The sequence below is a fragment of the Megascapheus bottae genome, chromosome 6 (assembly GCF_031878675.1).
Source record: "Megascapheus bottae isolate mThoBot1 chromosome 6, mThoBot2.hap1, whole genome shotgun sequence".
In the NCBI taxonomy this organism is placed as follows: Eukaryota; Metazoa; Chordata; class Mammalia; order Rodentia; family Geomyidae; genus Megascapheus; species Megascapheus bottae.
Window position 1 is genome coordinate 58,687,985 of NC_143514.1, and position 27,770 is coordinate 58,715,754.

Below are 27,770 nucleotides of genomic sequence, written 5' to 3' on the forward strand. Positions count from 1 at the left end.
CACTCCTTATTAGTCCTCCTCTAAACAGTCTTTCACTTTTTTTTCTTTTTCTTGTTCTTTCCTATGTGCCAGTCTTGGGATATGAACTCAGGGCCTGGGTGCAGTTCCTGAGCTTCATTTACTCAAGGTTAGTGTTCTACCACTTGAGCTACATATAGGTCCACTTCTGGCTCTTTAGGTAGTTTAATGGAAATACGAGTCTCGCAGACTTTCTTTCCCCTGTCTGGCTTTGAACTGTGATCCTCGGATCTCAACCTTCTTAGTGAGCCACTAGTACCTGGCTTTCCTTCCTTTCTTATTCTTTCTTTCTCTTTCTCTCCCTCTTTGCTTTCTTCCTTCTTTTCTCCCTCTCTCTCTACCTTTCTTTCTTTTCCTTCCTTCCTTCCTTTCTTTCTTTCTTTCTTTCTTTCTTTCTTTCTTTCTTTCTTTCTTTCTTTCTTTCTTTCTTTTCTCTGTGCCAGTCCTGGGGCTTGAATTCGGGATCTGGGCACTATCCCTTAGGTCCCAGGGCACTTTTCCCACTCAAGGCTGTGCTCTACCACTTGAGCTACACCTCCACTTCTGGCTTTTTGGCAGTTAATTGAAGATAAGAATCTCACACTTTCCTGCCAGACTGGCTTTGAACCACACATGATACTTAGATCTCAGCCACCTGAGAGTTATGACTATAGGTATGAGTTACCTCACCCAGCTGAACAAACATCTTACTGCTCAGATGAGAACTGGCAAGGAGTATGTTCATGGCATGATGTCATGGCATTATAATCTCTGGAAATACACCAAGATCAACAGATATAAAGGAACTAGAAGGCTGCCTTCCTCTCCCCCCATACACACCCAAAGGACAAAACTTAGACCAACAAATGAGAGGGACTTGTTTGACTAGGGAATTTCTCTTCTGAGTATGCCATTGACCTCAGTGGAGAAAAACCTAGCCAGACTAGTCAGCTCAGAGCCACAGGAAATGTGAAACAGCAGTATCAGTGAATTCAGTGAAAGTGAGCCCCCACTGATCCTAATGGGCTGGACGGGAGCCCACCTGGAGGAGAAAGAGGGAGGAAGGTGATGGGAAAATGAAAGTCAAAGCCATTCCTTCTTGGATGGTGCCTCCTCTGCTCCTCTACCTTCAGGATCCTTCCTGCTTACTGCTGGAGGACCATGCGGAAGGTAATAGGATCAGGATTCCACTGGTGGGTTCCATGCTTGGTCAGTGGAGCTGTTGGGGTACACGGAGGAAAGACTGTTTTGAGTCACTTAAGTGAATACAAAAGACATTCCCAACTCTCTTGGCCAAAGAAACTTGTGTGAGAGCTCTAGGAGGGAGATGATAAAATGGCAGTGAAAAGGGTTCAGAAAATGGATGGATTTTTTTGTTGCTGTTGTTGGTCATGGGGCTTGAACTCTGGGCCTGGGTGTTGGTCCTGAACTCTTCAGCTCAAGGCTAGCACTCTACCACTTGAACCACAGTGCCACTTCCAGATGGTTAATTCTTGGTAAGAGAGAGAGGTTCAGGGAGAACAAGGAAAAAACCAAAGGGGCTCAGTGAGATGGTGGGGAGACAGAGAGCAAGACTCCAGATCAAGGAAGGTTCAACCTACATAATCCTGAAAGTTCCCAAGATGACTCAGACATCTCTAGGAATCCTTTCTGGATGAATTAGATAAGATAAAAGCTGGAATATTTCTTTTGGAAAGAAAGATTTCCAAGTTCAAAAGCAAGGGCAAGAGATCTTTAAGGGAAGAATGAGAAGCTATTCCTGGTGGTGAGCAGGGGTGGGATCAAGGGAGCAGGAAGGGATCATGATCTAGCAGGGAACCTCGTAAGTGGAGAGGTACAGTGAGATCCCTGCATAATTCTTGATCCAGGACAGTGCTAAACTATCTTTACTAGCACTCCTATAATGACACCTCAATCTGTCCTTGCGCTAGAGGCTCAGGACTTAATAGCTATGCCATGGAAAAAAGACTCAAGCTAAGACACTAATGTACGACTGTATGGTGCACTCCACAGCCTGGGCACATATAATTCAGTCACTTCCATATCCTAGGGCAGTCAAGAAAATTGCTGCAGATTATCTCAAGGATAAACCTCTTAACATATAGAAGCACAACACCTCAAGAGATATCTCTTTCATGGAAGAATTCATCCTTGAAGCTCTGCAGATCATGGAGCAATCGGAAAGGATGTTTGATATTGTTTAAAAAAAATCTTTAAGCCTGGTGTGGTGGCTCACGCCTGTAATCCTAGCTACTTAGGAGACTGAGATCTGAGGATTGCTGTTCAAAGCCAGCCTGGGAACTAAAGACTGTGAGACTCTTATCTCCACTTAACCACTAGAAATGCGGAAGTGGTGCTGTGGCTCAAGAGGTAGGGTGGTAGCCTTGAGCTGAAGAGCTCAGGGACAGCACCCAGGCCAAAAGCCCAAGTCCCATGACCAACAAAAAAAAAAATCCTTAAAAGATAAAAGAAGATATATAAACATCCAAAAAGGGCATGGAGAAGTGAACAAAGATACTTAGACCTAAAAAAATCATCAAACTAGGGATTTATTAAATACAATGAAAGGGAGAATTAGTAAATTATAAGTAGAATTAGGGAACTCACCAAGACTGAAACACAGAATAATAAGGCAATGAAATATATAAGGGAACACTGAATGAGAAACGCCAGCACATATATTATTAGGTTCAGAGATATTGGAAAGTGACCAAGCTCTTTCCAGAAATAAGTCTTGAATTTCTAGATTTAGAAGGCCCACAGATTGCCCAGTAAGAGATCTTGAAAAATAAAACAAAACTACACCTAGGCACCTTGTAGTCAAAAGAGTAGAATATCAAGAACAAAGAGGAAATTCTAAAAGCAACCAAAGAGAAAAAGAGATTCTCTACAAAGGTCCAATAATTGAATTGACAGTAAACTTCTCATCAGCAACAACAGATGCCAAAAGACAACAGAAGAGCATCTACAGAGTGCTGAGGGCAAATAATTGTGAACCTACAACTCCTTACCTTGCCAAACTGTCATTTAAATCAAAGGGCAAAATAAAGACATTTGGATATGTGCGAAATCTTGGAAAGCTTCTATCCTACGGACCTTCATTGAAAGAGAGAGGTAAAGGGCCTTGGGGGAGGGGCTGTAGGCTTGGAGAGGGCATGGGGTTCAGTGGAGGCCAGCACTCCTAGAAGGGGTAAGAGGTTCAGCACTGCGAGCATGCCACGCTGTTTCAGATCTCTCCTTAGCACCAGCCAGCCAGAGGAGCCCAGCCCAGCCCAGGTAAGAGTCTAGCTCAGGTTTTCCCCTTTGAGTGCCAGCCTTGCTGTCCTCCTGTCCCCTTTCTGGACTGGGGTAGTGGCATGACATCTAAGCTAGGGGTAATGCCAACAGCTTGGCTCTGGGGCTTTGAGGAGGCCATGCCCATGCCCAAATTACTCATGTGACTGACTGGGCTATCCTAGGCTCCTCTCCTATTGGCCAATGGATGGCTTCAGCCACTGGCCTTTCTTTACAAAAAGAATCGTGAACAGAGAAGACAAGACCGATCAGGGCAAAGCCAGTTATGTCACTTGAGACAGTTGGCTTTTTGAAGTACCTGGCTTTATTAGATCAGCAGTGCCCTTGGAACATTTTCTTAATCTCTTCGAGTCTCAGTCTCTTGCTTATTAAATGGAGAGATTACCTACTAACAATGAAATGAGAATCCATCTAGAGATCAAACTTCAGCTGTATTTTCCTACATAGAGATTTCTTCAAAGGATAAGCTCTGATAGTCCTGTCTATCTTATCATCAGCATGCAGCAGGCGGGGAAATTACTGAAATCATAAGAGCAGGAACCTCATCTGGCCTGTTTTCAGCTGGATTCGGAATGACCAAAACAATACCTGACACATATAGAAGATGCCAATGAAATATCTTCTGAATGACTGTGTATGTGAGCCCTAAAAATAAGTCGGTAAACTTTGATATGGAAGCATCAAAGAGATCTTTGTTGACTATCCCAGGAATTGTTAAGTTTCAGTAAGGGCCATTTAAACTGGGCCCTGACAGACATATGAGATTCTAAGTGAGAGCAGGAATAAAAGTGCATAGCAGGCATTGGGGCCAGCATTCTGAAAACATGGAAGTCAGCTCGGGAAACAGGAATTGTGTGACAGCAGCACAGAGTGCAGAGGGAGAGAAGAAGCTGGATGGAAAGTAGAGCTGGAAAGATAAGGAGTCTTGAATGAACTTGAGCTGTTAGAAAGTCCTTATTAAAATCTGGTTACTCTGATGATAAGTATTCTGGAGAGAATTACCAGGCCTCCTTGTCTCTTAATAGCCTTCCCACCAGAGAGTATCTTATTAGAAAGGGGGCTAAAGACCTAGTACCCACTGAAAGACCAGGTCCTACCCTCAAGAGTTTCTAGAATTCCAGTTGGAGTAAGAGCTCCAAACACACCTTTGAGAGCTGCATACTGCCCCCTTGTGGCTACTACATCTGAGCAGTAAAGGAGCTAGCCTCTCCTCATAATCCTAGAAATCTCCAATCTCCAGAATGCTGTCCCAAGAGCATGCCCAATAGCTTCATTTATTCCACATACTCAGGGCTCAGCCAGTGGGTTCAAGGCAGTGAGGTCAAGTCCTGCTCTTGGGTCAAGACAGCAATTGTGTGCACAAGGGATCAGAAGGCTCATGTTTCAGTTTAATGACACACCTATAATTCATGGAGTAACCTTGGGCAAGTCACTGCACTTCACTAGGCCTCTCCTAACACAAGGATTATGATCCCTCTTCCTGTCTCTCCTGCAGGGTCACTGTGAAGATCACCAGGACGGATGCTGCAAACGCTAGAAAAAATGTTTAAAGAGTGCTCCGGATGTAAGGGGATCGTGCTGGGTATTAGATAGGGGCTCTCTAGGGCTGCACTAAAGGGTTTGTTTACACCAGGATAGGCCCTGCTGGCAGGTCCATTTAAAGGGAACGCACTCAGCAAAGCAGCTGCTTGTCAATCACCATTGATCGAAGTATCTCCAAAACAAGAATGGAAGTCCATGGGAAAATGGGACCTGCTAACAGGCCTGCAGTTCTGCTTGGACTTCGGATTTTCAGGAACGACTGGAAGAGCAGCAAGGTAAGACAGAGTGTCAGGAAGTAGGACAGCAGTGCTTTGCCTTTTCTGAGATCAGGGCTCTTCCTTTCACATGTTCTCTCCATGCAGGGTTGGGCAATGAAAGCTTGCCATTAGGCCTCCCTAGCTCATTCTTGGGGATGGGCACATTTGATGAGGCAATTCTGTGAGATCAGGCTTCAGCCTGATAACCTCTGTCCCTTTCTCACCTCCTCACTGAGCCAGTCCCCCATACATGGGCATTTCCCATGGTTTTACAACTGTAGCCTTTTTTCCCTGGTGTTTGTCTTCACTGCTTTTTTCACAGCCACAGGCCCTACTCAGATTGTGAAGATGCACGATGAAGGTCCCCAAGGCCAGCTCACCACCAGTTCTGTCCCTTCTTCAATGGATGGGAAGCAAGATGCTGGCTACAGAAACCCTTTGTCAGTCTGCTGGCTGACAAAGGGCGGGGCTACTTTGCTGGAAGATGCTGGTCTCTGGTAATGAGCATAGGCACACAAAGCAGCTCAAAGGGCCAGCCTATGCCATGTAGGACTGCAAGAGATTCTTGTAGTCCTTGTTTACAGGGTAAAGCCAGTGTTCTTCAGGAGAGTGATTGTCCTCTTGGTCCTCTGCCAAGCAGGCCATAACTCCACTGGACACTATGTGGCAGTCCAGTTAGGTGAGACAGGTAGGGCACTTTCCCACAGCAAACATGCTGTGAAGTTCACCAGTAAGAATGGCCAAGAACCTCAGATGTGGCATTCAAGTTCCCTTAGGCTTTGGGCATGTCCTCTTCAAAAGTGTGTCCTGTATTTCCAGACATCCAATCTGAGGATAAATAAACCTTTCCCAACCATGACGCTCCATGAATATTCCAGACACAAAAACTGACTCTAAAGTATCTAAAATGATATTTATTGCATTTCATGCAGTTTGAAGTCCATGCAACAAAGGAGACTAGCACAATTTTTAACACCATTTTTTTTTTAAAGAAAAGAAGGATAGCAAATGCACAAAGTTCTAGTCTCCTTGAGTTCCTGGGAGGAGAGAGCTGGGAATGAAATCATTGCTCTCCACGAGGAATGACTTCATCTCTAAAGGCAAGAAATATTTCTGCGGTCCCCGGATCCAATACAGAGCTCTGAGGAGAGCAGGTGGGAGAGGAGCAGAAAGGTGCACTAGGAAAAAAGGAGCTACACCCCTTCACCTGATTCAATCTGAGGGCAGAACAAGGGGGCAAATCTTGGGGTGGCAGCTGCTGTGAGAGTCAGGAAATACTGTGCACCCTTAGAGAGGAAGATCTGCTCCTACAAAGTGGTGGTGAGAACCAAAATAAGAAAAACAAATGGAGAAACACTTCTTCAACCACGTGCTTTAAGAAAATGCCATAAATATGTTATTTAATATTCTCATTTCATAGCATTGGACATACAGCTCAATATATGGAAATATTGATTCCACGGAGGAAAAAGGAAATAAAAAATATTGCATCTTTCTGTTGAAGAATCTCGGCCCCCAGGCACGGAGCGTAGTGCACCAATGTCCTAGCCTGCAGGGGTGCTGAGGCCGCTGGTCCTCGGGAAGGGAGGCTGTGCCCATCACCTAGGGCTGTATGGCAAAAAATTGTGTTGGGTGTCCTTGCCAGCTTAGGCCCTCAATCGCCGGTCACCTGAGGGGTCTGCCCATCAGTGGGCTGGTTGGCTGACTGGATGAACATAGGCTGGGCGAGGTCCTGGCCTGCAGGCATGGTGACTTGCTGGATCTGGTAGAGCTGCTGTGAGGGGTGGAGAGGAGAGAGTGAGGTCACCCCAGGGAGAGGAGCAAACAGCTCCCTGTGGGCTTCAAGCTGGTTGGGAGCCCCAGATACTTCAACTACTACCACTGCAAGGCATCAGAGGGAGGAGGGGTGGTGTTCTGCTGGGAACAGCACATTTGGGAGACACTAGCCTGATGGGAGATGAAGGTTGTTGTATTTCCCATGGCTTTTACTTCTATGGGCTCTGCCTCTCCTGTCAGCTTGGAGCCCTGAGCTTGCTACATGCTGTTCCTCTTTGACAAACACAATCAATTCAAGCACTGTACCAGCAGCCTGCAAGTCGGCTTTCCCCAGTTCTTGGCAATTCTTATTGACAGGGGCAGTAAGATTATTCCCGATTCTTTCCTTAGATTATCTGGTTCAGGGTGAAGATAAGCTAAGCCTCACTTACTACATGGCCCCGTGAAAGAGGTGGCCATGTTAAAGGTAGTAAAGGCTTACTATCGTCAAGTCTCACAACTGTGGAATAGATACTCCCTTGCCTACTTAGGAAATTAATGGCCTACTGGCTTCTTGGTTTCTCAGGGCCTTAAAAGAAACTAAAAAGCTAAGATCTACTACCACAGGAACCCTGGCATGAAAGTTTAGCACCTGATGTCAGAAGACACTGGTTGATGCTAGCTCTTTGCCCTTCCCAGGCATCAAAGATCAAGAATTTGGACATATCCTGCCATATACTCAGTAATCACTGGGACCATGCCATGAGGAGAAGTCAGGGATGAAAAGGAACATCCCACTTCCTTGAGTGCCTTTGCAAGGACTAAGTCTCAGGCACCCAGAGAGCTCAAGAGGTCACCTGTTCCTAATCCCTGCTATTGGAAGGCGTTATGGCTTAGGATGTTTCCTGCAGGGACAAGCAGGACAAGCAGGTCACCTGCATGCTAATCCTGGCTTTGTACTTAACAGCTGAGTGCAAATGGACAAACTGAAATGGACAAAGCACTTTCCAAACCTATGACTTAGTTTGCTCATCTGTAAAACAGAAGTATGGGTGACATAACATCTAAGATTATTTTTAGCTCTTACTGTTTATGAATCTGTAAAATAGTTCCACGTTCCCTCAAGTTGTATGTCAACAACTTCCATATCTACTCACTGTTAGGACAAGACCTAACACCACACAACTCCAAACCTACACACCTCCCACAAACCGGCCCACCCGCCCCTCCTCCCCCTGCCCCAACTTCTTGTCCTTTGCCCTGTTCAGGGTAAGTACCCTACCTGTCCATCTGTAAACTGGCTGAACTGCTGCTGTCCTTGCTGGACCTCTGTCTGTGTGATCTGTGGAACATGACAGGGCAGAGTAGATATGTTAACTGCAGGGTCTATCAGCCCATCACCCAGAAAGATCAAAATGCCCAGAAGGAAGCTTACTACACACAACAGGTGTTTGATGAGGCACTGGAAAGCGAGTTTTGCTCCCCATCTCCTAGCACCAATGGCTACGAAAACAGCTGGCACCATGCAGGTACACGGTAACATAGCTCCTAGGCCCCCTCTTACTTGCCACCACTCTCTTATTTTCAGATATGGAGCAGGAGAGAATGCCCAGTTCCCAGGCTTAATGCAAGGCATTCAGTGATAGTCTTGAGCAGAAGCCCTAAGAGCAGACTGCCCAATGCTGGGCAATGTGGTCCTTTCACATCTGGAAGGTGGGCTCCAAACCAAACTGATACCACCTAGATTATCCGACTGGGAATATGAAACACCCTGGCAAGCAGTAGCCTTGGCACTGGCAGAGCTCATGGCAAACCAATGAAGTACTTTTTCCAAACAGCAACATACAACTTTCTGGAGCCAAATGGGAGAAGAGATGGTTACAGCAAATCTTTCATGGGAATTTTAAAATGAATCCACTAATACGTAGATAGTAGGAAGTACTGAGAGTAGCATAATAAACTGGAAAGGAAACTGGAGATTGCATATGCAAGCATGTCCTGGAACATCTGGCTGGCAATGGCCTCTGAGTGCCACCTCCTGGAACTGTCACAGCTAACCTGCAAGGTAAGGCCTGTCCTCTCAAGTGTCCTCATGATGGCCAAACACCACTCTAGTCAGCTTACCTGTGATGCTAAAAGAGGGGCATGAAAGGAGACAGTTGACAGAGGACTTCTCACTAATATTCCTTAATTTAGGTCATTCTCCTCCCACAATTCTATAAGCTGTTTGAGGGCAGGAGCCATATTTTCTCTCTTGACACCAAGTACAAAGGACCCATTCAAGAAATGGCCCACAGAATGATTGAATGAGGCTGAGATAAACAGCAGATTCTCAGAGATATGATTATCTGTGCCACCTAGCCAGCAAAACCACAGTTCAAACAAAGACTAAAAAATTTCTTTCTTTTATTATTAGTATTATTTTTTGGCCAGTCCTGGGACTTGAACTCAGGGCCTGAGCACTGTCCTTGGGTTTTCTCAAGAATAGAGGTTTGCCACTTGAGCAACAGCACCATTTCCAGCTTTTTCTATGTATGTGGTACGAAGGAATCCAACCAGGTCTTCATGCCTGCTAGGCAAGCACTCTACCACCACTAGGCCAAACTCCCGGCCCATACTTTTAAACTACGTATGTTTATTTGACTTAACAAACTTTTACCTGAGCATCTACTACTATGTGTTATGTATTATTGTAGAGATTTAACTGCTCCCAGGGGTTGTTTACCCCCTTCCCCTCACCTTGCTTCTTCCTCTTCTCTTCCCAATTTCTAGCTTGAGTTCTGTGTCCCAAACTGAACTCTGAGGAATCAACAATCTTTCTCATTTCCTCTATTCTCAATGCCATATAAAGGGTTTTGGATCTCAAGAATTTTACAAACTTTAAAATATGCAAAATTTTTACAAAGGGAGCTGGACTCAAGAACATCACTGGTGTTGAAAGCTCAGTGTTGGTGAGTCTCAAGAAAATTTTGGAAAACCTCTTGTCTGCAAATGAGCAGGTAGCAGGTATGGAAACGGCTCTTTAGTGAACCTAGAGTCTGTGCGGAGCTCAGAAGCTTTGCTTTTGGCTCATTCCTCCTATTTTCCCAAATGAGATCTTTGGAGATCTGCTCTACAAACTCAGCTCTGTCACCACTGTCAATAGATACATCACCAGAAATGCAACTGGGCCAGACAGGTCCAGCTCTTAAACGATTGCTGCTTTTTTTGGGCCTGAGGCAGAAGAATCCATTAACAATGCCTCCCCCTGACCAGCATCCTCCATCCTCTGGAAACTATGCCCAGGTCACTCAACACCCGTAAGGCCAGGAAGGAGGAGCCCCCTCAGTATCTGTGACTCACAGCCTTCAATAGCATACGGCAAGGGTCGTGTGTAGAGGTCGTATGTTTCCCAGAGGGCACAGCTGCCATTCAGATTTTAGAATGGGAACAGCCTGGGGACCAGGCTTAATCTTTCCTGATGTGTACAAGCGCACAGTGGGTTTCTTTCAGGTATCCTCAAGGCCTCCTCTACCTGTATTCCTTTGTCAGAAACACAATGAATCAATCTTGATTACCATCTGTCCCTTGGGTACACAGATGGGGGGCAGGAAGTGGGACGGGTCTCACTGAAGAACGAGGAATTATTTCCCAACAGAAGCTGGCAGCTGCTTTGTGCTTCGAATCTCTAGGGTACATACCTGTTGGGCATTGGTGGCAAGTGTCTGGATCTGTCCCTGCACAACCTGGGTGCCTGATACAGGCTGGGCTAAGCGGATATACTGCAGCTGGCCAGCATTCAGCTGCACCTAGAATAGGGAGAGAGATAAAGGGACCAAGAAGACTGAGTACAATCTCATACAAGCAAACTTTCTACAACTCTTCATGCCCAAAGGCCAAAAACCAAGCAAGCACCATCCCTTCCCCTGTAAGTAACATAACACAAAATAGAAGTATGCTAAATAGACAATGGAAAAAATTCCCAGCTCTTGTCATGTGTGAGAACAGAATGGCTACAAGTTCATTATTTGCTGACTATTGGCTGTTGATCAGAGCCTATCCAAGGCATTTATATTAAGGATCTCTGACATCAGTATGCTCATGGCATCCTTCCCTTCCATCTCCACATTTCTCAATATTGTGAAGAATGCCACTGTCCACTAAGAGCATGACAGCCTTAGCTCTGCCCAACCCCATGCCACACACTTGGAGGAGGAGGCTGGCCTCCTTTATTATCTCTGTCCTCAAGAGCCAAAGACCAATGGGAGTCTGTGGGACTTTGAGGAACCTTAGTGTTCTGGCCAAACACCTCCCAAGGGGGAGCAGAATCAATAAACCTCTCAGAGAAAACCTCATCATGGGAAACCAATGCTACAAAAGTGCCCTTAGAATCCCTCGTGCTTACAATTAAGTCTTAAATAATATAATAATACCAAAGGCTGCATTTAATTGTGTGCTAAAAGCCTTAACTCAGGCTCTTAACGCTCCAGTGTGCCATGAAAGTCTTGGTGCGCTGGACCTGGCAGTGCAGAAAGAACTACACAATTATGTGACAATCTATGGCTCAGCAGACAATAGCCAGCAGAAGACACCAGCCATTCTCACCCAAGATGGAAGAACTGTAATGACTGGGAGCCCAGGCCAATTTGATTTAATCTCTGAGAAAGCACCTTCCTCACTGCCCATCCTGCCTCTGTTGCAAGAGAAGCTTCTTCAGACTGACAGCATCATGTCTCTGCCCTAGCACAAGCTTTTTCCTGCCTTCAAGAAGTTAACTTTACTGCAGGAACTTCACTTCCATGAAGAAAATGCTCATAGAATAAAGCCATACTCTTGCTTGCAGTGTTCAATCAAATGCTTCTCTGACTTCTGGCCTTAATGGATTGAAATTACCAAAAACCCCATTCAATATGCTGGTCACTGGCAGCTCACACCTGTAACCCTGGCTATTTACAAGACCGAGCTCTGAGGATCACAGGTTCAAAACCAGCTCCAGAAGAAGTCTACAAATCTCTCTCTTTTGTTTTTTGGTGGTTTTGTTTTGTTTTGTTTTGGTCAATCGTGTGGCTTGAACTCTGGGCCTGGGTGCTGTCCCTGAGCTTTTCAGCTCAAAGATAGTGCTATACCATTTGAATTAGAGCACCACTTCCCGTTTTCTGGTGTTTAATTGGAATCTCACAGACTTTCCTGCCTGGGCTGGCTTTGAACCTCAATCCTCAGATCTCAGCCTTCTAAGTAGCTAGGATTACAGGCATGAGCCACCAGTGCCTTGCCTTTTTTTGTTGTTGTTGGTTTGTTTTGTTTTTTTGCCAGTCCTAGGGCCTTGGCACTATCCCTGAGCTTCTTTTTGCTCAAGACTAACTAGTACTCTATCACTTGAGCCACAGCTTCACTCTCAGCTTTTTCTATTTATGTGGTACTGAGGAATGGAATCCAAGGCTTCATATGCAGGCTAGGCAGGCACTCTACCACTAAGCCATATCCCTAGTCTCTATGAACCTCTTATTTCCAATTAATAAGCAAAAAGCCAAAAGTAGAGCAGTGGTTCAAGTGGAAGAACTCAGCCAGCATTGAGCGAAAAAAGCCAAGTGAGCATACAAGGCCCCAAGTTCAAGGTCTAGTCTCTCTGTCTCTGTCTGTCTGTCTGTCTGTCTCACACACACGAGAAACAAAACAAAAACAAAAAGTCATTTGTATTCTTAGAAAATCATTCCAGAATTATCTGCTTAAAGCAAGATATGGGGATTCAAAATCTAAACCTATTAAGCATCTGGTTCAAAGGAAATATGGTAAAATGTGACTGGCAGTCATTTCTTTCCTGAGACTATGCCAGTAAGAGCTACTTGTGCCATGCTTAACTCCCTACCAAATGCCATGATGCAGCTTCCACATGACAATGCTAAGTTGATTGCTGGGATGAAGGCATCTGGGAAGGGATTTGGGAAATCTTAATTGCTAAGACTGACAAGACTCCCTGGTGAAAAACCAGAGCTGTGTCCCAGGTATGGGGAAAGGTGTACTGAAAATCATAGGTATTTTCTATCCTCACTGGAAAGCACCATTTGCAGAAACCCAAAAATGGGTTTGACATGACCAAAGGTTGTGAGCTAAATGGCTCCAAGCAGTTTAGAGAGAAGCAGGGAGTTTTTCTCTTCAGATCTAAGTTCAGAGCCCTGGAAATACACGACTCAGTCTTCCAAGATTGGCTGGGTCACAGTTTTCCCTTTCTCTTTCTTTCTTTCTTTCTTTCTTTCTTTCTTTCTTTCTTTCTTTCTTTCTTTTTTCCTTCTTTCTTTCCTTCCTTCTTTTTCTTTCTTTCTTTCTTTCTACAGTTTTCCCTTTCTTTTTCTTCCTTCCTTCCTTTCTTTCTTTTTTTCTTTTTTTGTCAGTTGCAGGGCTTGAACTCTGGGCCTGGGTGCTGTCCCTGAGCTCTTCAGCTCAAGGCTAGTGCTCTGACACTTGAGGCACAGAACCACTTCTGGTTTTCTGGTGATTAATTGGAGATAAGAGTCTCACAGACTTTCATGCCCGAGCTGGCTTTGAACTGCGATCCCCAGATCTCAGATTCCTAAGTAGCTAAGATTATTGGCATGAGCCACCAGTGCCAGGCATCTTTTTCCCCCCTCCACTAATTATAAAGCAAATTAGCTTTTCCCTTGGGCTTTCAAAAGAGAAGGCATTTTTGCCCTGAATATCATTGCTGTTAGAAGCACTCTGCTGAGTGGCATGAGGTGTCTGGAAACAGATTCTGGAGAAGGTGTCCAAGACCAGTGAAGATGAAACTGTAAATTCTGCAGCTCATCTAGGTAAAAGTTTTGTGCTGCCAGTGTTAAAAGTTACTGGATTCTTCTTTGGCTTAAATGACCTTGGTCTGGTTTTTACACACACAAAGAAGAGCCACTCAAGGGAGAGGTCTTGGGAAGTGAAGCAATGAGGTGAGGCATAGCCTGGGCACTTGGAAGGAATGGTGTGGGTGAGAATGTTTTGTGGGTTTTCAAGGAGGAAATGGCTACTCAAGTCCAAGTGAGTTTCTACATATGTCTGCATGTTCTGTGACATACATTTCCTAGCTTCTGGTGGCAAAGTAACCAAGTTTGCAAGCGTTAAGACAAATTACATGTGTGCATATACACACAAACCCTAACAGATCTAAGAAGTGAAATGCCTCAGGGCACATAGGAAACAGTGAAGACATGGCTAAGTTAAATGAAAGCCAAAAATAGGCTTTACTGAACGCTCCACTGGGAACTTACTCATAAATATGCAACAAGTACATTTATGGCCTTCCCCATTTACCTTCCTTTTATTCTTGCTAATCAAAAGATAGGCCTGCCTTGAAGGGTCTTTGGGCCCGGTGTGGGGGTAGTGCCATAACCATCTGTGTAGGTGGAGAAGAAATAGAGAAGGGCTGCATCGCAGTGGCAAACCTGAAACTGGACTGAAATAAAGTGAAGAGTAAACAGTGACGCTGCGGAGGAAAGGATGGGGTATAATAGTACACAGGTAAACAAAACAGTTCTGTGTGTAAAAAGGTCACTTCCTATCACAAGCTGAGCATCAACAGAGCCACACAGGTCTGGGGCAGGCTTACCGGGATCTGCTGGATCTCTCCCGTGTTAGTGATGATTTGCTGCATCACCTGCATGGTCTGTCCAGCGCCACTCTGTGCCTGCTGGGCTTGACCCTGAGGCTGGGCTTGGACAATCTGCACCTGCTGGCCTTCTCCAACCTGCATTGTCACAGGTGTCGTCTGGAAGAAAAGGTCAAAAGAAAAGTTGCTTGCGCTCTGGCTGAAAACCCACATGATTACCAAGTGGCTAAAAAAAAGACATTAACCAGGAACACACATTCTCCATTAATGTTTAAACTCATCTCAATACTAACAACACAACTTACAGATTCCTTGAGGTCTACAGTTCTGCTAAAAGTAACTCTCTAAAGGAGGAAAAAGATGGGACAGAGAATGATGGGAAGGGTAACTCTGATCAAGAAGCACTAGAAAGAAGAACATGTGAAACTGCGATCACCTTGCACAACTTTCGAAGTTGGTTAAAAAAACCCATCAACTCTGAAATGAAAGATGAGAAAGCCAAACTGAGTTTTAAGCTCAGAATGCAGAATATTTGCCTGGGGAACCAAACAAAATTGTGCTTCAAATGTTACTTCCAATGTTACAACTTTTTACTACCCCTTCAATGACAGTAATGTTTATGATATATATATATAAAAAAAAATCAGAATCACGGCTAGAAGCTTGGCTCAGAGGTAGAAAGTCTGTCTGACAAGTACAACATCCTAGATTCAAACCTAAGTAAGAAAGGAAGTAATAAGTGATCATGACAGTTCATTTGAGAAATGGTCAGTCAAGCCTGATGCAGATAAATATGGAAGACTAAACAAAATAGAAAGTGAGGCCCATATGAATGTATTAAGTTCAGTGTTCTGGGCTCCTTCTTAGTTATGAAAAGCAGTAGAAGGAAAATGACAACTGTGAGCTCCTCTCCCAGGCTGGGTCTAGCACATGTGGGTTTCATTCCCATTCAAGCAGCAGAACAACTCCTGCCCATAGTAAATAGATGGCTGCCCTGGACTATAGCATGGTTTCCCACAGGAGAGTCACAACACCAGACACTAACTCAAAATCTCGCATTTAAGACATTTCTATCTAATTGTATATGAGAATTGGCAGATTCTGTGTCTCTCTTCTACTTAGTTGTGATACAGCCTGTCTAGGTTCTGAGTTCAGAATCACTACAATAAGATGACTGTGGAGGTCTCAATGAATCATGGGCTTCAGGTCATGTTTCTACTTTGATGTTCTTAATTCTCACTGCAGAGGCCTACCAGAAAACATTATGTCTAGAGTCACATTTAGGAACACAGGTAAGGTGTAAGGGGTTACTAGGTAAGGAAAAATTACTATAAACTAGAAAACAGGAAAGACAATTTTTCAGTGTAAGTACCTGTAGTGGGCTTGGCCAACAACTTTCAACTTAGGTCTATCCCAACCCTCCTAAACGAGTCCCCAGATGATAACAGCATTCATTTTACCACACTATGCATTACTTTCAGCTTTGCTTTAATGTGTATCCTTTTGCAAAAAATATATGCATTCAACTTGAAACAGCCATTGCTAATGGATCCAGGGAGATATGACCCAGTAGAGGCCACTCAGAAGCAGTAGGATGGTAAAACAACAGCTGGAAGGAACCAAGTTCTCTATCCTCCCAAGCCTTATTAGCTCCAGGCTGAGCAGGTCTGGGCTAACAGAGAAGACAGATAAAATTCTCGCTGACTTTAAAAAAAAATTGCAATGTTGCCAACTCATCATTGTACTTTACCAACCCAATTTTCCCAAGAGGATTTCCAAGGTATTTCTATATCATTTCAGGAAAATGAGGGCTTGTGCTAGCATGGCAGCTGCCAAATCATGTACTGTGTTCCCTGCTGTCAAGGCACAACTGCCCTGGGCTTCTAAGGATGATCAGCCAATCACAGCCAACTCTTAGCGGCCTCACTGAAAGTTCACTGGTAAAAAGATAAAGCCTTTGGCAGGTAAACACTCCCCACTGCAGAAGCATCAGAATGAGCCAAAGATAGTCCCTTAGGACTCCGCAGGATTCAGTGAATGCCTGAGGGTGGGGGGGAGAGAGGAGACTGGACTGAGATCATCTTTGAGCCCCTTCTGCTTAAATATCAATGTCTGATTTAGAACAAACAATAAATAAATGAGAACAGGAAATAAATTGTCTTAATTAATGTCTCGATCTATCTTTATTGCAATGTCCTTCTCGGCAAACCTAACTTTTTTATTACCACACAAATTATCCAGAATACTTCCTGGACTTGCCTAGATGGTCCCTACATGCAGACTGTACTTTGCTCCATTCCTTGTATGTTTTTCTCCCACTTCTAAGCTTTTGTTGTGTCAATACCATCCTTCCCTGCTTTATTTAAATTTCCCGTGTTACCTCAGAGACTCTTATTTCCTTTAGGAGCCTTCCCTAACCACCTCCTCTTCTAATATCTCCTCACATCTTTCTTGTTCTTTTTTTTTGGTCAGTTGTGAGGCTTGAACTCTAGGTCTGGACACTGTCCCTGAGCTCTTCAGCTCAAAGATAGTGCTCTACCACTTGAGTTACAGCACCATTTCCAGTTTTCTGGTGCTTAACTGGAGGTAAGAGTCTCACAGACTTTCCTGCCCGGGCTGGTCTTGTACCACAATCCCTAGTTCTCAGCCTCCTGATTAGCTAGGATTACAGGCATGAGCCACCAGCACCCAGGTTCACATCTTTCTTAGGTCCTCTTTCTGGTGTGCCCCGTACTTCTATATAATTTTAAGATTGTTTTACTCTTTCTAAATAGTAATATAACCTTTAAGTATTTGTATCCTGATGAGTTTGTGAATTCCTAAAAATCATGACTTTTATTATTGCTATGTCCCCAATACCTAGCACAGGACTTTACTCACAGTGGATGCTCACTGTTTGATGAATAAATAAAGTAATGACTGACAGAATTTGGATTCAGAGCTCACAGTACTGAGTCCTCTGCAGCCTCTCATGACTCCCAACGGATGGTACTGCTCTCAACAGTACTATGGGGGAGAGAAAAAAATCCTCTGATTACTATTGTAAAAAGAGAAGGTCACCTGACATAAACATGGTGGGACAGAGAGATGCCTAGGATGGGAGGAGAGGTATACAAGTTGGCAATAATGCCTGATCTCCCCCTAAAGGGCACAAACTCTAGTTCTGGCAAAGACACATGGCAGACATAAAGTCTGCTGAAAAGACTTTCTACAAAGATCCTACCATTTGGGGCCAGGAGTTGGGCCTAGAAGCAGACTGCTTGCCTAGCATGCATGAAGACTGGGGTTCAATTCCTCGGTACCACAGACATAGAAAAAGCCGGAAGTAGTATTGTGGCTCAAGTGGTCGAGCACTAGCCTTAAGAAAGCCAGAGGACAGTGCTCAGACCCTGAGTCTAAGCCCCAGACTGACAAACAAAAACAAAGATCCCATCACTCTTCATGGGCACAGTGAAGAAACTTTTTTTAATTTCCTTCTAAACTGTCTAAGCTCACAGAATCTTGGGAGAACATTTTGTTCCTTGCAATTTCCTCATCATCTGACCTATGAAGTAACAGAGTCCGGAGAGATTAGAGTAACACTTTGTCTTGGTGACTAAATTAGGGGAAAGCTCAGGTTTCCAGACTTCAAATCCAGTACTCTACAATGCATTGGCTGCCTCTCTGTGCTAGACAAGCTTTTCCCATACAAACCTACAAGGCACTAGGTGAGAGCCCTCAGCAAGTCACAGACCTGGCCCTGCTGAGGCTGTGCAATGATGATCTGCCCAGGCTGGATGGTAGTTGTGGAGCTGGTGGTCTGCTGGCCTTGCTGCTGCCCCTGGACTTGGACAGCAGTGGGCTGCTGAGCCAGTGTGAAATAGTACTGGACAGGCTCAGCAGGAGTCACGGACTGGCGCACCTCCTCCTGTGGGGTGGAAGGAGAAGCAGGTAAGGAGAAAAGAATCGACTCAGCAACCGCCAGTGAATTTCCACTCTGTCCCAAACAGGCTATGTGCAGTTGCCTGCTGAATGCTGAGCTATCCACATTTGAAGCCAAAGCAAAGTGGAATTCGAAGAGACCAGTTGTGCTAAATCAAACTAAAAATAACAGATTCCATAGGCTTCACAAAACTTACAGCCAATTTTCTGAAGCACTGAGTAATCACCCATTGCATGATGAGTTGCAAGTGGGCAAATAATTACCGTAACTAAAAACTACGCACCAGCAGCACACTTGTCAGTAAGGGCTGTCAAAGCCTATGATCTGAGAACAGCACCAACTGCTAACACTGGGAAGATGCTACCCAAATATGCTGCTCAGGCTGGCCCCCAATCTCCCAAACAGGCATCTCTCTTCTTACTGTGCTCCCAATACTTCAGGAAGGGCATGGCAGAGCAGACAAACAGGGCTCTTTCCTGGACTAGAATTTGAGAATAAAATGTCAGGTTGGAAAGCACTGTAGCAAGTGCCCAGGTTTTCATAGTCCATCAGAAGTTTTGTGGCCATTGAGGGCACATCTATCTGGCGTCACATCCAGTTCTGGTTGTACTTAGCCACAGAATTGCAACCCAGGGGGCCTGATGGACAGCTCTCCGCTGGGCTGCTTGCTGCCTTGGCTGACTAGTGAGGTCGTGTCCTGTCCAATTTGCCGAGTGAAGAGGCTGCTCCTTCTTCAGCTGACGTTTTCCATGGCAGAAGGAGTAAACAACCCTCTCCCAGCCACCTTGAGCTCACAGCTGAGAGTGTAGGATGTTTACACACACTACAACATGGTTATGGCCCGGAAGGTCCATGGTTTTCTGGACCCTGACCACTGACAGCATTGGCATCTGATTCGGAGTGACCCGTGACACATGGTGCCACTGCCTAGACAACAAAAACAACAAAAACAACAAAAACATACAACCATATGGGCTGGCTGAGTGAAAATATTAGCTAAATCAACCCATTTTCTTGTTCTAAGTTAAGTTTCTACATTTCAGAAAAGAAGGCATTTCCTGAAGGTACAGATACCCGGTGGACTAAGCTATGCTTCCCAAGGTGACATTTATCAAGACACTATCCTTATTACATTTTTATCTACATGTCAAATTAACCCCTGCTCAAAAGTAAGTCTTGTAAGGGCAATATATTCTTTTTCACCTTCCCAACTTCCCCTGCTATTCCCAAGAGGTACTCAAGAAGTGTTGGCTGCATGATGAACAGATTTACGTAGATGAACAGAAAGCACTTTTTTGAATCCAAGTTGGTGGTAGGACAAATCCCTTGACTCTAACAGCTATTATCAATAGAAGAGTCCCTGGGATGAGATGTGGCTTACGTGGTAGAGCACTTACCTAGTTAGCACAAGGCTCTGGATTCAATCCCAGTATGAGAAAAAAAAAATCCTAAACTTTCTTTTGTTACCTACAGGATTCTGTGACCAGTGTGAAAAGTAAGCTAATGTCTCCTGTAGTAATGGAGCTTGCCTGGTGACAAGAGGCTCAGGAGACTGGAAGTAGGACTGCTGATATAAAGCTTCAAAGAAACTTGGCTCCCTAATGGTCAGCCACTCAAATGAGGAAGAACTAACTAATCAACGTTCTGAGTGTCTAAGCAAGTCCTTAACCATAAGCATTTTTAAAGGTTAATCCCTAAATGATCATGCTGATGCAAGATAAAGAAATCTCTTTTGGTTTTCACCTAGTTTCAATTTCTAAAGCAACCTAACAGTGAAAAGGCCAAGTCCATTTCAACTCTTTTTTGGGTGTACCAGTTCTGGAGCTTGAACTTAGGGCCTGGACTTGGTACCTGAGCTTCTTTGCTCAAGGCTAGCACTCTACCACTTGAGCTACATACAGTGCTACTTCTGACTTTTGTAGTACTTAATTGGAGTTAAGTCAAACTTTCCTGCTTGGGCTTGGCTTAGAATTGTGATCCTCATATCTCAGCCTCCTAAGTAGCTAGAAACACAGGCATGAGCCACCAGCATCCTGCTTAACCCTAACTTCTTTCATTGGCAAATGCTAGCCTAGCAACTAGGTCTTGGCTAGATACCCCTTTAAGCAATGAAACAAAGGCTCCTTTCAAAATTGGTGAAATAGGCTCAATGTATTTTTTCCTTATAAAATCCAGCAGTTCAAACCTAATTTAGGAAAGTTCTTAGGAGATGAGAGTGTTTAGAAGAAAAAACCAGAACCAGTTTATAGGAAGTCAGGCAGCAGAGGCTCCTGCGCCCCTTCCCAGCTTTTACCTATGGGTTGGTTTGTTTCTATATGTTCACAACATTGATGCTCTAACATTGATTATGATCTCTTTACCAGACAGAAAAGCAAACCCTTTAAATGCCCCTTTGAAAATACCCCCTTGCCAAAAGTTATGTCAGTAGGTACCCTCTTCTGTGCTTCCTATTGCATCCTCTTGGATGGTTAATGAACTAGGCAGTGTCTGGGAAATTGAGTGACTTAGAGAGGTGCTAGATCTGTGTGGTCAAGACAAGGCACAGCTGTTCTCAAATCACTAGGACAGTCCTCTGCATTACGAACTCATTATTTGGCCAATGGAGATCAAGTTAGCAATGATTATGCTTGATTTAAAGAAATGGGTGAAAAGATAATGACATTTCAATGGGCAGGAACTTTCAACTCATAGCTTAGTGGGGCAGAAATCAGGCCTCAACTACCTTCTACTTTCAAAGTCTTTTACTTACTTCCATGAGGAAAAGTGAAATTTCTAAGCATCTCTGAGAAGCCAGAGGTCTTAGAACCACAACTCAGTAGTCTAGCTAGTTCCTCTGCCAAGGGTGGACATCACCCTGTGCACTAAAATAACCCCTGAGTGACTGGATCAGTCCAGAATGAAGCACTTACTCAATCTTAGCACAGCCTCTTCTATGAGAAGGTTTGCCATTATAGAGTCATTTTGGAGACTGAGAGTCATCTTGAGCGTCATCACTATAGTGCTGTGCAGCCAGACCCAGAACAGAAAAAAAGTGGCAAGAGTACACTGTTACCTCCTCCAGTGGGTGAGTTTGGGAGAGTAGGCGCTTTTTAAAGGACTTTAGAAAGTGCCAGCCAATTTGCAACTTGGGAAAACGTGTCTATAGAGGATTAAAAGTGCTATCTTAGAATTTCAGGCCAGCTTTCGGCAATCTCAAAGGCTAGGTAACAATTGTCCTGAGTAGGATGGCAATCAATAGCTCAAACACCTACAAAGGACTAAATTCAGGCAGCAATGAGCTGTTTTGTCTAGATACTCTTTTAAAAGGGACAGATCAGAGCATTTCAAGCCTGACATCCTGATAGCCAGAAGCATTGAGAACTTGGGAAGAAGAGCTAGGACCCGGTCCTTCCCTCCAGCTAGTTTATTCAGCAAGCACCCATAGAACAAGGAGTTAGTACTATGAGAGTGAGCGAGGCTTGATTCATCATAGAGCTCACCACCTTGTTTCTGGATAGTGCTTCTGATGGACAAGGCAGAAGGAAAAGGTCCAGCAAGGAAAGCAGGCATATGGCTTTTATCTGCTCTAAAGGCAGAAGTGGTCTGAGTTATTGTTCTTCTCAGAGAGGAGAGAAGCAAGAGAAGAAATTGAGCCTGTAGGCACAAATTTGCAATGTCTCAAAGCCATTGTGCAGCTGTGGACGACTGTGGCAGCCTGCCGCTGTAAACATCCGACTGAAAGCTCCTCTGAACACCTTACAGCTTCCAGTCAAGGATGTTTACAGTAGCAAAGACTGCCCAGAAAAAGAGCTGCAGTGAGGCACACCCTGCTCCAGTAGGGAGGACACAGGGCTTGCTAGTTTCTCTTGTGGGGTCAGAATTAATATCTACTAGGATGCTCACTTGCCCTATACTCTCTCTGACTGACTGGCTAATATGGACCAGCATAGGGACTAAATGTCAGTTTCTAGGGGTAATATACTATGAAATAATTTGTTAAAAACACTTAAAATCTTATAAGCAAAATAAAGCAAGCAGAACAAGTTATCGCTTTGCTCCTGTGAGAGACTGCCAATTTCCCAAGTGTTTCTACCACCTAGTGAGTTATGCAAATCATGTGCCTAAAATGAGCCTCACAGGACAGGGGTCTATTACAATGCAATTAAGAGCTATATGTACCCAACTGCTGAAAAGACTATTGTTGTGACTTTTGGCAGGAGGAGGCAAACACATTTTAGGTGGTAATTCTTAAAATTGGTTGCACACTAAAACAAGCAGGCAGGAAGCTTTAAATGGTACTGGTGCATGGACTCTAGCATCACAGACCCTGATTCAGCGGATGGAGAACAAAGTCTCAGTTTTGGTTTCTTGAACCCCAATAAGTGTTGGGCCCTAGACAAAGCTACAATGCCAAATAAGAGAAAACAAAGCCCACAAAATACCACTGTGTTCACTGAGCAGCTGTGCTTAAAATCTGCTGTCTATGACTCACTATGCATGTTTCTCCCACCCCAGATAAACTCTGGTAAGACCTCCTAAGATACTCAAATGAGCTTCACTCTACTCTTTGTAATGACAGCCTTTAATTATTTTGTCTACTTTTACTGAAATACCACTTCAGAGGCACTGAGTTAAAAGTATCCATAAATGAGTAAGAAGAGATGTTAATGATGGATCTGAACTACAGAAGAAAAAAGGAGAAAAGAAACAGCAAATGTCTTGTGCAGAGAGTGGGAAAAAGCATATCTGACAGCTACGTGCCAAGGCTCCGCAGTCAACAGCACAGCCATGCCTTCCCGGCTCACCTGACGCTTTGGAGGTTTCAGTTCATCTCTTGGGACAATATCGATGAGAAAGTCAAACTGATCAAACTTTGTAATTGCCATGGCGATATCATTCCTCTGTAACAAAGAAAGCAGAATAAAAAAGTAGCCCAGGGAGAGATTAGTTCACTGGATTATACTCTCCAAGTTAAGAGAAGAAAATGACTCTAAGCTAAACTATCCTAAAGTGTGTGTGTGTGTGTGTGTGTGTGTGTGTGTGTGTGTGCCATGTCTGTAGCTGAAATAAACAGAGCCAAACTCAAACTTCAAATTATCAGAGATCAACAAAAAAAGAAGGTGATACATGTAGTTCATGCTCTAAAATTGGGACATTTGAGCTTCTGTCTAATACTATTTCTGCCTGATCTGATCTTAAGACCCACAACTATCAAAGTATTATTTTCCAGATAAATTAGGACAAACCGAGCAATTCACCTGATAGATCTCTCTGGTCATTCTGTGGTTGGCAAGGTCTGCCTCTCATTCCACTTTAAAACCTTTTTTAGAGCTCTAAGTAATATTTGTTTCTAGTTTGTAGTAGTTACAACTAAACATAAGATCTACATATGTTAGCTCCCATAAGGCTATAATTTTTTGTGTGTGACAGTCGTAGAGCTTGAACTGAGGACCTGGGCACTATCCCTAAACTTTTTTGTTCTACCACTTGAGCCACAGGTCCATTTCTGGCTTTTTGGTGGTTAATTAGAGATATGAGTTCCAGGTACTTTTCCTGCCTGGGCTGGCTGTAAGCTGTGATTCTTAGATCTTAGCTTTCTGAGTAGACAGGATTACAGGCATGAGCCACAGGCACCTGGACTAACTTTCAATTTAAAACTGCAAACTGGCTGGGCATTAGTTAACAGTAGAACCTGGGGGTGGAAAATATGTACTGTAAACTCTGCTTATGTTTGAAATTTTTCATAATAAATAGAGTACTAAGAGGGAAAGTCAACACACTAAACAGAAATTCTTGGCATACTTTATATACCACTCCTGAAGCAAAAACAATCCATCAGACAAAATAGGAGGAGATGGAAATTTTTTGTTTTTTCCTTCCCTGGTATCTGTGATGGCTTGAAGCCACTGAAATGCAAAATTCCAGTATACCCTTCTTGCCAACCACCAGCTTGATAATAAAACCCTCTCTACCAAAGCAGGACACATTTTGAAGATTTCAGAACTCATTTATGAAGTACAATAGAAGCCAGGTGCCAATGGCTCTCTTCTGTTATCCTATCTCCTCAGGAAATTGAGATCTGGACAATCTCAGTTCAAAGCCAACTGAGAAAAGAAAGGGCTTTGAGACTTCACCTTCAAAACAACTTGTAGAAAGCTGGGCTGGAGGTATGGCTCAAATGGTAGAATGCTAGTCACAAGCAAGTCAAGTGAGTTTAAGGCCCTGAGATTAAACCCTGGTGACAATAAGAGGTGTGTATAATAGAGGGGGGTATAATAGAAGTTTGAAGCAATGGCTCTAGACTGTAATACTAGCTATTTGAGAGGTGAAGATGAGGAGGTAGGAGCCCCAGTTTGAGGCCACCCAGGGAATAAAAGTAGAAAGCTCTATCTTAACTTATTGCTGACATGCCTATCATCCCAAAGACAAAAGGAAGTACAAATATAAGAGAACTATAGTGTAGGCCAGCCTAGGCACAATTAAAGACCCTAAGTCAAAATAACCAACGCAAAGAGGGGCATGACGCAAGTGGTAAAGTGCTAATTCACCAAGTGTGGGTCTGAATTCCAGACTCAGTACCACAAAAAAAAAAGTCATAGAACAAAGTGATATGTATTCCCTTCTCCCTCTCCTCTTCTTACTCCTCCCTCTCTCTCTCTCCTCCCCTTCCCCCCAACCTCTCTCCAGAACTGGGACTTTTTCCTTACAGCTGGTGCTCTATAACATAAGCCACAACTTCAGCCCTATTTTTCTGCTTCATTGGAAAGGCTCTGCTTAATTGGAGGAGTCTCATGGACTTTTTTCTGTCCAGGCTTGGCTTCAAACCTTGATCCTTTGATATAGCTTCCTGGATAGCTGGGATTATGGGTGAGAACCACCATTGTCCAGCTCATCGTATTCTTGATGATGTCACTTATTCTACCTACAAATCATCTATGTATGGACTAACGGGGGAAAAGGAAACAATAATCACCTCCAAACATACACCAAAATGTTCTAAAGCATTTTGGAAATACTGATATCCTTATATTGATGTTTCTACAATTTTTGTCTTTTGTTTGTGAGTCTGTGTGATAGTACTGGGCTTTGAACTTGACCTGTCAGGCATGGCCACTATTATGTGACCCACACCATAATCCTCTTTACCTTTGTTATTTTTCATATAGGATCTTGTGCTTTTTGCCCTGGTCTGCCTCGGACTGCCTCTTACCTATTCCTCCTATGTAACTGAGATTATTAGATGTACACTGCCATGCCCAGCTTGTTCTTTGAGACAAGATCTTTTACCCAGACTGGCCTTAAACTGTGATTACCTTAGCTCCACTTTCCAAATGACTGGGATTATACATGTAAGTCATTGCGCCTGACCTCTTTTGCCTTTAACACTAATGTCCTGAATTATTGCTCACTTTCACTAAAATATAGAAATAAGATTTTTATATATTTTGTTGGATTTCATCAATGTATGCAGCCAGATAGGAAACATCTATGTAAGAATAAAGTTCCCTTTTAAGTTGGCTGCAGATGCTCATTTGTTATTCCAGCTACTAGAGATAGATCATGGTTCAAGGCCAGCCCAAGGGTGGCCTGGGAAAAAGAGACCCAGGAAACATCTGAAAAATAATCTAGAACAAAAAGGTATGGAAGCAGGACTCCAGTGGTATAAAGCCTGCCTGTCAAGTACAAGGCTCTGAGTTCAAATCCCAGTACCACTTTTTTAAGTCCCCTTCTAATCCTCTTCAGTGAATATCCTTTCCCCTGGAGCCAAGTCAACCACAATTCTGAATTCTATCTACTACAACTCTAATTTCTATAATGTAGGTAGTGAAAGTACATAGCATCATGCACTCTGTTTTTTTCTGAGTTCTTCTGCTTGACATCTTTGAGATTCATCCATGCTGCATAGAGCAGTGGTCTATATCTTTTCACTTGAGTAATAATCTACTTCACCAACATATCAGAATTAGTCTGTATGTTCCTGATATTTGAGTTGATTCCAATTGGGGCTATTATAAATAAGAGAACATTACATGGAGGGGGGAGCATACCTAGGAGGGAAATAGCTGGGTCAAAGTGCAAATACATATATATATATATATATATATAATTTTATTTATTTATTTACTTATTATTTATTTGTTTTGTGGGTCATGGGGCTTGAACTTGGCCTAGGTGCTGCCCCTGAGCTCTTCAGCTCAAAGTTACCACCCTACTCTTGAGCCAAGCCCCACTTCCTGTTTTCTAGAAGTTAATTAGAGATAAGAGTCTCAAGTCCTTTTGTGCCCGGGATGGCTTTGAACCTTTATCCTCAGATCTCAGCCTCCTGAGTAGCTAGGATTAGAAGCGTGAACCACCCCACCTGTGAGCCACCCCACTCAGCAAAGTGGGAATATATTTAACTTTGGTTCAAAGTGTCCAATAGTTTTAAAAAGTGGTAATACCATTTTATATTCTGAATACAAGGTACATTTCAGATACCTTACTTCCTCATCAATAATTGGTATACTGCTTTTTATATTATTTTTTTGCTTTTGGAAGTACTTGGCTCAAACCCAGGCCTGACTCTTGCTAGGCAAGAACTCTACTACTTGAGCTATACCCCGAGCCTCTGTAAGTCATTGTACTTTAGTGGACAGAAACCAGCATTTCACTATAGTTTCCACTTGTACATGCAAGATGACTAATGATGTTACATAACGTTTCATATACTTATTGGTCATTTGAATACCATTTTTTTGAAGAGCTGTTCAAGTGTTCTGCCCATTTTGTTTTGTAATCTGAATTATCCTACTCTCTCTAAATCTACAAACTTGTTTTTCAATTTCCAAGGACATTATTCACTCATGTTCAGTATTTTTCCCCTGCTTCCACTTTATGCTTCACTGTGTACAGTACAACGAAGGGTTCCACCAAGGTAGGGATTTTGTCTGTTTTGTGAATTGCTAATCCCTACTGTCAAGAAAAGTGCCTGCTATACTGTATTAATAAACATTTTATAGGATAAATGAATAAACACATGCATTTTCAATTCAGTAGGAAGAGGGAAACAAAAGGATAAAACAGAATTTACTTTCTTGTCACTGTTTTATATGTATCACATCCTTCTCTGGGAAAGATTTCCTCTAGGAGAGAGCCTAGCTCATGAGGGAAGGTTTCTAGAGTCAAGGGTTTACATACAATATAAATGTTGATTTAATAGATTCAAAGAAAAAAAAAAAACAATATTTCCAAAAAGGTAGATAAGGAAAAAAAGAAAAATAATGAAGTCTGCAGATTATCCTATTCTGGCATGTTCCAAGACTCCCAACCAAAGATGTTACATCCGGAAACAGATAAAATAACCCACCACTTCAGCCTTTGCTTGGATGAGGGTTCACCATGTGAGGAATTCCATCACTGAAAACCATTAAGAGAGCTGTGAAAACCATTAAGAGAACTAGAAATTAAGAGTTTT

At 43.4% G+C, this 27,770-nt stretch overlaps 1 protein-coding gene across 6 annotated transcripts in view; it reads right to left on the minus strand.

Moving 5' to 3' along the window:
* Nucleotides 1-5,989: 5,989 nt before the first annotated feature.
* Nucleotides 5,990-27,770, minus strand: part of Nfyc (nuclear transcription factor Y subunit gamma) — a 58,179-nt gene continuing 36,398 nt past the window's right edge. For 5 of the 6 annotated variants that reach the window (XM_090335106.1, XM_090335105.1, XM_090335108.1 and 2 more), the window contains 6 exons: nt 23,122-23,217; nt 18,149-18,322; nt 14,416-14,574; nt 10,526-10,633; nt 8,128-8,187; nt 5,990-6,864 (listed from right to left, as the gene is read on the minus strand). In XM_090335106.1, coding sequence (XP_090191232.1) covers nt 6,745-6,864; nt 8,128-8,187; nt 10,526-10,633; nt 14,416-14,574; nt 18,149-18,322; nt 23,122-23,217 — 717 coding nt within the window. In that variant the 3' untranslated portion in view covers nt 5,990-6,744. The remainder of the gene's footprint in view (nt 6,865-8,127; nt 8,188-10,525; nt 10,634-14,415; nt 14,575-18,148; nt 18,323-23,121; nt 23,218-27,770) is intronic. The other variant, XM_090335103.1, reaches the window with a different exon arrangement.